The sequence below is a fragment of the Orcinus orca genome, chromosome 2, assembly GCF_937001465.1.
Source record: "Orcinus orca chromosome 2, mOrcOrc1.1, whole genome shotgun sequence".
NCBI classification, from domain to species: Eukaryota; Metazoa; Chordata; class Mammalia; order Artiodactyla; family Delphinidae; genus Orcinus; species Orcinus orca.
Window position 1 is genome coordinate 5,007,296 of NC_064560.1, and position 13,406 is coordinate 5,020,701.

General features: G+C 40.3%; 1 protein-coding gene across 1 annotated transcript in view; it reads left to right on the forward strand.

Moving 5' to 3' along the window:
* ST8SIA6 (ST8 alpha-N-acetyl-neuraminide alpha-2,8-sialyltransferase 6) overlaps positions 1-13,406 on the forward strand; it is a 140,220-nt gene that overhangs the window by 84,761 nt on the left and 42,053 nt on the right. The window contains exon 4 of the mRNA XM_004278610.3: positions 8,140-8,226. Coding sequence (XP_004278658.1) covers positions 8,140-8,226 — 87 coding nt within the window. The remainder of the gene's footprint in view (positions 1-8,139; positions 8,227-13,406) is intronic.

The window sequence follows — 13,406 nt, forward strand, 5'->3', positions numbered from 1 at the left end:
TTCTTTTTTGTTTCTTTTTTGTTTTTTTTAGATTCCACCTGTAGGTGATATCATACAGTATTTGTCTTAGAAAAATATTTTAAATTTTAATATTGTATTTACCTAGTATCATTTTTATATGTTATTTATAATCTGTACCTCATTTTGAGTATTACTAATAATGACTGAAATAGATATTATTTATTCTTTTGAAAATAACTTGCTGCATTATTTAGTATGATTTATTATATGTCTTGGTACCAGAAAATACTTCTGATGGGACTGATTTTCAGTTTCATTCTGAAAATAGATGAGATGCAGCATGATATATTGGAAAGAGAGCCAGAGTGTGAATTAAAAGATGTGAGTTGAATTCTTAGTTCATCTGCTTACAGTACAACATTGAGCAAGCTGTTTATCTTCTCAGAACTTTTAGTTTTGTCATCCATAAAAATGGGGGTGCTATCATAGGGGTGGCTGCCTCTCACAATTTTGGGGTGAAGACCATACTTTGCAATTGAAAACCAACTGTAACTGTAAATTTGCAGAATGTATGATGTCATTCAGAGCATTTTACTCAACAGGAAAATTCTATAGAGGCACGTTTGTTTCACAAATTGGCCCACACTCGTAGCATCCATGGGATTTTTTCCTTCTCTAGCCATGCTTCCACCTTACAAATCATGATGGTGCTGTGGTAGTCTTAATTATCTCAAAAAGCTGGTTGGTGATTTATTGTTCAGTAGAAAAGGACCAGCATATAGGGGAAAAAAAACTCTCTTTAACTTTCCTTATTCTTTAGTCTTCCCCTTTATAATACCAGAGGATAATGCTTCATTTCTAGACATAAAAAAAGATTCTTTGAACACAGCAACTCCAGGAAGTAAGTAGCTTGAGTACTGTCTTCTGATTATAAAATGGCCAGGAGTATTTCTCCTTTTAAAATTTTGATATATATGTCTGCTGTAATGTGTTTGACTTGGTTTTAAGTATCAGGGACTATAAAGTCAAAAGCCCTTCTATGCAGCTAACTTACTAGTAAAATCAGATACATTATGATTGGCGTCTTTCAATATTAAGTTACATTGGAGCCAGCTACAATTTATTGGGAGACATACATCATGAAAACAAAACGTTTTTAAGACTATACATACCTTACAATGAACTTTTATTCTAACTGGCAGTGGGTGATAATTTTAATGTTCTAGACTAAGCTTGATATAATGGGAAGGATGATTGTCAAAATGACACGAACTCTGCTTTTCAGGTACGCCAAAGTTAAAGTATAATATACATAAGAGTGCTTAAAACCTTTGGAGAAATAAAGTCATCTGTAATTTCCCAAGCTTGTAGTTGCTCCTTGCATCTAATATGATAGTTTTGTTTCACTGAGGCTTAGGACCCCTCTGAATCAGTTTTCTTGATGAGTCAGGTGTGGCAGCAAACTCTTACCTGGCCTTCTTGGCCAGCCTCCATAAGGCTCAGACTGGGGGAAGACTGGAAAGTTCTGAGCCAGTCTCACAGGTTGTGGAACGGGTGGAGAAGGATAGGGGCAGTGGTGTGCTCACGTTTAACAACTAGCTTGTGGAGAATGCCCTGACTTGTCACATTTGCTGCTTCCAGTGATGTAAATTGTCCCACCTTGCCTAATTTCAAGCTACCAGTGGTTCAACAACCTGCTCACAACGTTGCTGGACATGTACCAGGCAGTTCTTCCAAGCTTGTATGAGCCAGCTCCAGCACAATAATGAGAAAGAAAGTATGGAGCTAGGAAGAGAGGTTCCCCACACCCATCCTGCGGCAGCAAAGAGAGTTGAGAAAAGAGCTTACTCTCAAGTCCAAGAGTTGGCCAAAATGAGATAGGGATTTACTGTGTTTTTTGCTTTTAAAAGTTGCACAGGTTAGATCTCTCACAGCATAACCCCTTTCCTCTATTTCCTGTGTGAAATCTCAGCAAATTCTGCATTGATCACGATTGGGGGAGTTCAGAGTCGAAGATGGAGGCAGTCATGGGTTAATCATTGCAAAAAGGGTAAAAGTGTAACCAGATACGCACACGTGCACACTCATTTTATTTCATGCTAAGAAATTGGGGGGCTTCCCTGGTGGCACAGTGGTTAAGAATCCGCCTGCCAATGCAGAGGACATGGGTTTGAGCCCTGGTCCAGGAAGATCCCACATGCCATGGAGCAACTAAGACCGTTTGCCACAACTACTGAGCCTGTGCTCTAGAGCCCATGAGCCACAACTACTGAGCCCGTGTGCCACAACTACTGAGCCCGCGTGCCACAACTAGTGAAGCCCACACGCCAAAAGCCCATGCTCCTCAACAGGGGAAGCCACCGCAATGAGAAGCCCGCGCACCACAGCGAAGAGTAGCCCTCGCTCGCCGCAGCTAGAGGAAGCCTGCACACGGCAACAAAGACCCAGTGCAGCCAAAAATAAATAAATAAATAAATTTATTAAAAAAACAAAAAGAAAAGAAAAGAAACTGGGAAAGTAGGAAGGATGAGTTGGGTTAATGGACTGGCTGAAGTGACTGACTAGCTACTGAGCTCTAATCTGAGGCTCTTCAGGCAATATGCTGAGGAAGGGGTAGGCTTTAATATAGGGGTAGGTGAGTTGTGAACAGGTCAAGGGAGTGCACGTCAGCACTGGGGAATGTTACTGAGTAGAAGCCATAATCTGTGGAGTAAGGAAATATTGCTTTGAACTTACAGTAGTGTATGACCTCATTACATTTTGTATTTATAATTAAATTACTCACGTATTTCCTGGGTTAACAAGAATAATCAGCTTGATCTGGGATTGTGTTAGTCTAGAAATGCTTAGCCATCGAGGTCCTGTGGGGAAAGGCATAGTCTAGAAAGGCAGCCAATGTGTAAACACGGAATGAAATTCGATGTGAGAAAGGCTATTATAGAAGTATTGGTCTAAGGACTCTGAGAATACATAGGAAGTAGCAACTTCTCAGTTCTTTATCAGGGCTTCCCTGGTGGCGCAGTGGTTGAGAGTCCGCCTGCCGATGCAGGGGACATGGGTTCGTGCCCCGGTCCGGGAAGATCCCACATGCCGCGGAGCGGCTAGGCCTGTGAACCATGGCTGCTGGGCCTGCGTGTCCGGAGCCTGTGCTCCACAACGGGAGAGGCCACAGCAGTGAGAGGCCCGCGTACCGCAAAAAAAAAAAAAAAAAAGCATATTCATTTAAATATACTGTAGGTTCAGCGTGACTAGAATTTTGAATTTTAGATATTTGGTCCTCAACAATGGCCGATGTATAATGCTCATTATCGTATTTATATCACCATGGAAAATACAACTTTTTAGCTCAATATGAACATTTTAAAAGTTTTTTAAGGGGTAAATGATGTACAATATACTGTAACTTAAGTGTGCAGTGTGAGGAGTCTTGGCATATGTGTGTACCATTACTCCAGTCAGGATTAGGAAGACGTCCATCACCCACCAAAGGTTTCTCATGCTTTTTTGTCATCCGTTCCTCTCTACCACTGCTGCCCCTCTTGTGCCAGCCCCCATTTCCAGGCAGCTCCTCACGGGCTCTGTGTCACTGTAGGCTAGTTTTCATTTTCTGGAATGGAATCTACGTTGTGTACTCTTTTTTTGTCTATATTTTTCCATCCTTTGTAAGTAGATGCCACCATCTGTTCATCCATTCACCTCTTATGGATGTTCACATGATAGTTATTTGGGGCTGTTACAAATAAAGCTGCCATACAAGTCTTTTTGCGGCTGTACGTTTGCATTTTTCTTGGAATACCTAGCAATGGAACGGCTGGGTTGCATGGGGTATATGTAGGTTTACCCTTTGAAGAAATCACCCAGTGGTTTTCAGAAGTAGTTGTAGATTTTCGTTCTCACCAGTAGTGTAGGAGAGTTCCACTTACTCTGCTCCTTGCCGAACTTAGTGTGGTCTGGCTTTTCAGTTTTAGCCACTCTAGTGGATGCATAGTAGTATATAATTGTGATTTTAGTTTGCAGTTCCCTAGTAGCTAATGTTGTTGAGCATCTTTTCATGGGTTGATTTGCGACCTGTTTATCATCTGTGGTGAAGTGTCTGTTCAAATCTTTGGCCCAGCTTTTAACTGGGCTGTTTGCCTTATTGAACTTTGAGTTCTTTACATATTCTGGATAGCATTCCTGGTACTGCAGATTTGCTGGTATGAATTCCTTTAGCCTTTTTATACCTGAAAAAGTCCTTATTTTACCTTCATTTTTTAAAAGGTTTGCTCACTCTCGAATCCTAGATCGACAGTCCTGCCAAATCCTGTACTGTATTTTAATGACATCGTTCCACTGCCTCTGACTTGCATTGTTTCTGACAAGTGTGCTGTAATTCTTATCTTTATCTCTGTGTACATAATGTGTCTTTTTCCTCTTTTAAGATTTTCTCTTTATCACTGGTTTAGAGAATTTTTTTTTATTATGTGCCTTGGTGTCGTTTTCTTCATGTTTCCTGTGCTTTGGGTTTGTTGAGCCTCTTGGATCTGTCGGTTTACAGTTTTCCTTGAATTTGGAAAATTTCCCACCGTAATTTTTTCAAAATTTTTTTGGTTTTTTCTCTCTTTCTAGGACCATGATTTCTCATTTAGGCCCCTTGAGGTTGGCTCACAGCTGAATGATTCTCTACAGCTTTTTCATTCAACCTTTTTTCCCCTTTATGTTTCATTTTTAAGTTTCTATTGCTGTGTCTTCAAATTCACTAATCTTATTTTATTATACATCATGAGAAATTTAATTTCTTTTTAATTTAATAAATGAAATTTAAACAAAACTTTAGACTCTGACACATTTGGTTTTTATGATAGGATAATAATTTCTCATTTACTGTGCTTTTCATGATATGTTTTGATGACTTAAGATACAGTTGCAGTTCTCATTGGTTTAATTAGATATTTGTATTTGGCCCTTCCCTTTCCATTTCTCTTTAGTTGAGCTTTGTGAGACAACAGCTCTTTTATAACTTTTAAAATTTTTTAATTGAAATGTAGTTGATTTACAATGTTGTGTTAGTTTCAGGTTTACAGCAGAGTGATTCAGGTATATACATATATACATATACAACATACATATACTTTTCAGATTCTTTTACATTATAGATATTACAAGATGTTGAATATAGTTCCCTGTGTTTTATCTATTTTATATAAAGTAGTGCGTATCTGTTAATCACAAACGCCTAATTTATCTCTCCCCCCCACCCTTTGGTAACCATAAATTTGTTTTCTATGTCTGTGAGTCTGTTTCTGTCTTGTAAGTTGATTTGTATCATTCTTTTAGATTTCACATATAAGTGATATCATACGATGTTCGTCTTTATCTGACTTACTTCACTTAGTCTGATAGTCTCTAGGTCCATCCATGTTGCTGCAAATGGCATTATCTCATTCTCTTTTGTGGCTGAGTAATATTCCAGTGTGTGTGTGTGTGTCTGTGTGTGTGTGTCTGTGTGTGTGTATATCTCACATCTTCTTTATCCATTCATCTGTTGATGGACACTTAGGTTGCTTCCATGTCTTGGCTATTGTGAATAGTGCTGCAATGAACATTGGGGTGCATGTATGTTTTCAGATTAGCATTTTTGTCTTTTCTGGATACATGCCCAGGAGTGGGATTGCTGGATCATATGGTAACTCTATTTTTAGTTTTTTGAGGAACCTCCATACTGTTTTCCATAGTGGCTGCACCAACTTACATCCCCACTAACAGTGTAGGAGGGTTCCTTTTTCTCCACACCCTGTCCAGCATTTGTTATTTGTAGACTTTTTAATCATGGCCATTCTGACTGGTGTGAGGGGATACCTCATTGTAGTCTTGATTTGCATTTCTCTAATAATTAGTGATGTTGAGTATCTTTTCATGCGCCTATTGGCCATCTCTATGTCTTCTTGGGAGAAATGTCTATTTAGTTCTGCCCATTTTTTCGATTGGGTTATTTGGGTTTTTGTTGTTGAGTTGTATGAGCTGTTTGTATATTTTGGAAATTAAGCCCTTGTCAGTTGCATCATTTGCAAATATTTTTTACCATTCCATAGGTTGTCTTAGGTTCATTTTGTTTATGGTTTCCTTTGCTGTGCAAAAGCTTGTAAGTTTGATTAGGTCCCGTTTGTTTATTTTTGCTTTTATTTCTCTTGCCTTGGGAGACAGACCTAAGAAAACCTTGGTATGATTTATGTCAGAAAATGTTTTCCCTATGTTCTCTTCTAGGGGTTTTACAGTGTCACGTACTATGTTTAAGTCTTTAAGCCATTTTAAGTTTACTTTTGTGTATGGCGAATGGGTGTGTTCTAACTTCATTGATTTACATGAGGCTGTCCAACTTTCCCAACACCCCTTGCTGAAGAGACTATCTTTTTCCCATTGTATATTCTTGCCTCCTTTGTCGAAGATTAATTGACTGTAGGTGTGTGGGTTTATTTCTCGGCTCTCTGTTCTGTTCCATTGAGCCATATGTCTGTTTTTGTGCCAATCATGCTGTTTTGATTACTGTAGCTTTGTAGTATTGTCTGAAGTCTGGGAGGGTTATGCCTCTTGCTTTGTTCTTTTTCCTCAGGGTTGCTTTGGTAATTCTGGATCTTTTATGATTCCATATAAATTTTAGGATTATTGGTTCTAGTTCTGTGAAAAATGTGAGATGACAATTCTTTTGTTACTTTGCATGATGGACCCTGGTACACACATTGCTCTGATGGTTGTCCTGTTTCCAGGGTGATCAAAAAACCACGCCTTGGTGGTAGATAAGACTTCTCCAGACAGGAGAGGATAGTCCAATGTCACATCTCTCTCTTGAAGAGCCAGAAATTGAGAGAGCCTTGAGTAGGCTGCTGAATGTGCATGTCTTCTTTTGTTTTCTATTTTTTAGCTTAATGCTGTTTTGCAGAAGGTCTTTAGATTAACTCTCACCATGTGGAGGCAGGTGATCCTCACTCCAGCTGGGAAGTGCCACGTCTAGTCAAAGCTTTGGGGCTAGAGTATAGATCTCTCGAGTCCCTTGGTGACAAGACTTGGGACCCATGAGAGTGAGGTTAAATGGTTGAGGTTGGAAACCTGTATGCAAGTCAAACTATTTTTAATGTCTCCTGTGGTAGCTCTTTGCTTTGTTCTCCTTTAGTATTTTGCAAAGTCTTTCAAGATTTTCAGCTTTTCTTAGCTGGTCCAACGGGAACCAAGAGAAAATATTTTCGATTAATCTTGGTGGCAACATTGACAGGCGAGATACCCAAAAGGTAGGTAAATTTCAAGGGCAAAGGAGTTGATTGGTTGACTACCTTCCCCACCTATAAGAAATACCTCCTTTTAGAGACAGACTTTGGAGCATCTGCATTATACTGCATGGGGGTGGAGAAGGTCCTTTTCTGACAAGATTCTTTACTGCCTTCCCCAGACACTCATCAACATATACTCTATCTTTTTATTGCAAAGCCTTGATCTCAAGTAGCTGGCAACTAATGACTATGCTATTAACTGAAAGGAAATTTAAGGGTTTTTTCACTCAAAAGGATATATGCATTTTAATTGATAACCATTAAAGACTAGAGGCTGTTTTGTGATTTAAGGGAGTTGTTGCTTAATGATGAAATTTCAGGTAGAGGGAGATCTACCAGGGACTGCGATCCGGCCAAACTGTACCACTATGCCTGTAGATTTTTATGCCAGTGTACATCTCTCTTAACCTGGCCCAATCTGGTTTTTTAATGTACTGTTCAGAATTAAAATTTAAGATGATTATTTTGTGGAAATGTTATCCATATATCCCAAGGTAAATCTATCAACTTAGAGTCTGAAAAAGATGGTAAACTATATATTTATGGTAAGTGTCTATAAAAATGTATTTATTTGTTAACTAGCCATAAGATACGCATGTGAATTAGTGTGCTGTCGTGGTTGGTTCGTAATACTCCACTGGACTTATGAATGTGAAAATTACATGTTCCTAAATCAACATAATGATTCTTTGTGAATCGCATGCTCCTAGAAGTTTTGAAATGGCTGTGATGTTTTCTTCCTTCTACATCACCTTATTTCAGAAAAGATTTAGAGGCTAACATGAGTAGATCATAAGTGTCCTTTAGAAGACTTACATATTCATTTAGCAATAAGTGAGATCTTTCTTTTCTAATTTCATTGACATTTGGCTTGTAGGTATTCAGAGGATGACTATCTTCAGGTCGTCACTAGTATCCAGAGCTGTCCATGGAAGCGACAAGCAGAAGAGCATGAGAAGTTTAGGTAAAAAGATTCTTCATAAATAATATGAGATCCGAAAATGTTTTGTGCATTCGCTTTGTCGCTAAAACAAGCAACGCGCTGTTAAAAAGAAGCGTAGAAGGGGCCAGGCGACCATGAGGGACTTTTCGTTCTGAGATCGTCTCACGAGACACAAGGCCCTGTATCCCCAGCTCTTAGCTAGAAATTTGTGATTATGTTGCTGAAATTAATTACAGAAATCCCAACTTCAAAAGGAAGGTTTTTGTTGTACTTTTTATCATATTTTAGAGGATGCTGCTGCTTCTTCGTACCATCTGTATTTGACGTGTATTTGTAACTAACATGTAGCAGTGTAAAGGAATTTTGGAAAACATAGAAAGAAAAAATCACCTGTGGTCCCAACGCTCTAGAACAAAAACTATGTTCCTTTCTGCACATTCCCTTCCCGTTTTTCTCATTAGCTTTTTAATCTCAGCACCATTCAGGAGCATGAGACGCTCCAGGTCATAACCCAGAGGGGCGTCATCAACCTGACAAGACCAGGTTATCAGTGGATGATTACAGAGCTGTCTTGTGCTTGAATACCTGGGAGCCCACCCAGACGGAAATAAATTGTGTCAAAACAGTGCCCTGCGGAGGATGCCTGGGTCGTTCTCTGGCACTGCTTCCTCCCATTATCTGCACATAGGGTGCAGCCAGGCCAGGTATCTCTGTGCCTGCCTGGGCTACCTTGCTCTGCTTTTCTTTGCCACATTCTGATTCTTTGCTTTGCATCAACACAGGTTTTGTCTTGTGCCAGGTTATTACAGTTCGGTAATATGTTTTTATCTTTACTGGTTCCTGTTTTCAAAATTTACGTTAAGCATCGACTCTTCTAAAAACCTTATTAAAGAGACTTGGCCTTCGCCTGAGATTCTCTTAACGCGGCTCAGTTCTGTTCGCTGTAGGAAGCCAGTTCTGCACGCAGGGTCCTTCAGTCAGTACATGCTGGAGTCATTGGACCAGCTGTCTTTGATCCTGGTGCCACTGGAGACGGGTTGTGGGCAGCTCCCACTGGGTAAGAGAGAAACTTCCTGATCGGGTTAAAGCTGAAAATGAACGTCTTTCCTCCACTGGGTAGACACATGGTTGTCATGACCTCCTGTAGGATTCCACTGTCTTTCCTAACTGGCAGTTAAGAGTGTGGGATTCCTGTGGAACTATTTCATCTCCAGGACATTTTATGCTAGGTCGTCCACTATAGACTGAACTTGTCCCCTCCAAAGTCATAAGTTAAAAATCTAATCGCCAACAGGATGGTATTCGAAGGTGGGGCCTTTGGGAGGTAGGAGGTGATTGGGTTATGAGGATGGAGCCCTCATGAATGGGATTCACGACCTTATAAAAGAGACCACGTACTGCTGTCGCGCCTCTTCCATCATGTGAGGACACAGCAAGGAGACAGCTGTCTGAGAACCCAGAGGTGGGTTCTCACCAGACACCGAATCTGCCAGCACCTTGGTCTTAGACTCCCAGCCTCCAGAACTGTGAAAATAAATTGTTGTCTATAAGCCACCTGGTTTATAGCATTCTGTGATAGCAGCTCAGATGGACTTAGACACAATCCTACCAAAGACTAGATTTGAGAGATTCTCGTGACAGGAAGACCTGATAGAAAGTTGCAAGGGCAATTGTAACCTAAGCGATCACAGGGTCAATGAGTAGCAGAAGAGTCTGGTTTTCAGAGACCTTTCTACAAGTGCAGAGTAGGCAAAAAAAGAAAGAGAGGCCTATGGAGGTATTGAACTATTGAGGATTAATCCCAGATAATTAGCTGGAAGGACTAGATGAGTAGTGACACCAACAATTAAAGTCGGGATAAAGGAGCGTCCACTTCTGGCGGTAAAGTTGATTCAGGGCAAACCTCCTGAGAATAATACAAACAAAACGAAGTATATGAAACGCTTCTTTTGAGGGCAGTGGAGAGCTACCAAGGCAGGGGGAATTTCCAGGACTAAGGTCCAGAAGAAGAGAGAAGCTGAAGGAGAAGAGACGCCTTTGGAGCTGCGTTCCCTCACAAGGAATTTGCTGGATGCAGAAGCAGAAGCATGGAGGAGAGGTAGAGACATAGAGCAGGGCTTCCAGCATGCCCTAGAAGAGACCCGTTCTCTAAAAGACTGAAGCCCAATCGAAGTCATTTCCGTCCTCCCTTGGATTTAGGTCTGCCCTCAGCCTAGATGCCTGATAAAAACAAAATAATCCTGGGGCATCATTTAATCCATTGAGGGTCCCAAATAGAACAAAAAGGTAGACAGAGGGCAAACGTACTTCCTCTGCTTGAGCTGGGACATTCATCTTCTCCTTGGCCATCAGCCTTTGGACTCCTACTGGGACTTACACCATTGGCTCCCTTGGTTCCCAGGCTTCGGATTTGGGCTAGAACTACGCCACTGGTTTCCTGAGCCTCCAGCTTGCAGACTGTCTATCGTGGGACTTGTCAGCCTCCGTGATCATGTGAGCCAATCCCTCATAATCAACGTTCTTGCTACATATCTAAATTAAAAGAAAGAATCCTCTCTGGAAGAAGGTAACCTCCTTCTGAGCCTCGAATGATCTCTGCAAGTTTTTACACACAACGTCTAGCTCAGTTAAAAAGAGAATTCTTTTTAAAGGTTTTTTTCCTTCTTTCCCTCGTGTGTGTGTGTGTGTGTGTGTGTGTGCGCGCGCGCGCGCGCGCGCACGTGCACGCACTAAAAATCAGGAGTCTCTTTGAATCCAAAGCCGTATGAAAGTCACTGGTGCAAGTGATAATGGATAGATGCTGTACAGATGGCTGGTATGCAGATTGGCCACTTCTCCCTTAGAACCATCTCAGTATAAAAAGTGCATCCGTAACTGTGACGATTACCCCATGGTAATCATCTATCCCTTCAGGGCCAATTTAAGTAAACATCTGGGACCGTAACACTTATTGTTTGTTGTCTTTCAAGAGAACAGTCATGGTGACATTTATTTACTTGAATATGTATTATATTGGTACATTCTTTTTATGGACGTATTTGTGAACTAGATTATATAAACCCTCATCAGAAATCTGTGCAATTAAATCATAGTAAGCCATTCACTCTCCTCAGTTTTTACTGATATAGCTGGCCAAATCTGGGGAGTTTCTGGCTTATTTATAAAGCTGGCATTATAGAAATGTCCCCTATTCTTATAGATTTCAAGTAACTAAATAGTATTCTATTTTATTGTATTTATTTATAGCAATTTATACCAAATTGAAGAAAAGTGAAAGGTGGTAATATTCTTCTGGCAGGAATAACAAAAGTTACATTAAATTCTGAAAAAATGTGAGCAAGTGAATATATTCTAAATCCAGCTGTAGCCTGATTGTTGAAACTCCCAAAAGTTGACACCTAGGGGCTATTTGAAGATTATGGGACTTCGTGGCCACAGGATCTCAAAATCAGCTTTTAAAAGCTTTCCTTAGATAAATAAGCTACTTGCTAGCATAGGGCATGCATTTTATTTATCAATAAATATTTGTTTCGGGATTACTCTGTCAAAGCACAGTAGACTTAAGCCTGTTACACAGGCTTAAAGTAGAACCTCAAACACAAACCTCAGGCACAAAGCAGAACCTCCGTAAATATGTGTTAAATAAATGGCTGCATGGAAACCAACAAGGGAATGGAGGGTTTTCTTACTGATTTCAAAGGAATTGAAACAGTTTGGAGAGACAAGAAATAAAAGTGTGAATATTTATGATTTAATGTAAAAATGAGTGATGTATACAAATACCGTAGTATATCAATGCTCGGTCACTGTGGGATGTAATTTCTTGAAACGTTTTGTGGAAAGAGGCAGGGCTTGAGCTGAGAGAGGGAGAGACCAGGAGCGATGGGACCAGGAATAAACATGAGTGAGTTTCAAGGCCAGCTTCACTGTTGCAGTGAACTTGTACTAGAGGGTGCTTGGGATGTAGGGGAGACTTATAGGTAGATGGGGTCGGCCTGATGATGCACAAGACTCTGATTATCAGAGTAAAATCCTTCCACAGGCTTTCTGTAGATACCAGGAACCCAGGAGGGATATTGCCAGCAAGGGAATTACGTGATGAATCTATTATTTTAGGGAATGCCTTCAGTCAGCAGAGTCTTAGGAGGGAGTGAATAGACTGAAGGAAGCCAGAGCAGTCAGGGGCAGAAAGATGACTCTGCAATATGACGAAGATCTAAAACATCACTGGTAGCTATAGAAATAACAAGGCAAGGACACTTGGCTGTGAGCTCCTTGAGGACATGTTTTATTGTTTTTAATCTTTGTATCTCCTGTGACCATCACATAGATGGTACCCAATAAACAGCTGTAGTAAACGAGTGAAAAAGGGGCAGGACTTGGTGGCTTATTGATTCCTAGTTTTCTAATTGAAGGAGAAAGAAAAATAGAGTCAAAGACCCATGAGAAAATGTGGGTCTGGTCGATTGGGGTAATAGTGGTGCTAGTGACAAGTAGAAAGATTTCAAGGGGTAATTGCTTTATGAGAAGATAAGCCTATTTGGGGCAGGCTGTGTTTGAGATGACTTTGGGACAACCAGATGCAGAAGATGTTTCCTTGGTCTGGGATTAACACGGAAAGTGTTGAGAGAAAATGGGCTCTCCCAGAAAAGAAAGTTTGAAAGCTACGTTACGTAAGAAATATGGCCCTGGAGAAGCCTATCTTCTCAGCAGTCTTAATTTTTTTTCCAATTAACAATGTTTGTCCTCTTTTCATAGATTCTTAATGTCATTCAGTAATTTAATTGTGAGTCTGAGAACTTGTACCTGGGGTCTGAGTCCCTAACTTCCCTCAACCTTTACCTGGAAACATCTGAGATCTATATTGGTGGTTCCATGAAGCCCTTGAAATTGTATGTGACACCTTGCACATGTTTCTGGGGAAAAGATCCCTAACTTTCATCAGACTCTCAAGGAGCCTGGGAGCCCCAGAGTGGACTAAAATATTTCTAAGAACTCTTCCAGACCTGAGGCTCTGTTTGCTTTGGGGTTTGATCATTTGTTTCACCTTCCGTGCTAAGCATGATTATCGTTAAGTTTAGGTGTGGCTATAGCTCAGATTTATCCGTACTTGTAATTCTAGATTAATTAATTAAATTAATTCTAGACTTCAGTTATGAATTGTTATTTCCGTGAGATCCTCAAGAGGGATTTGAGTAAGA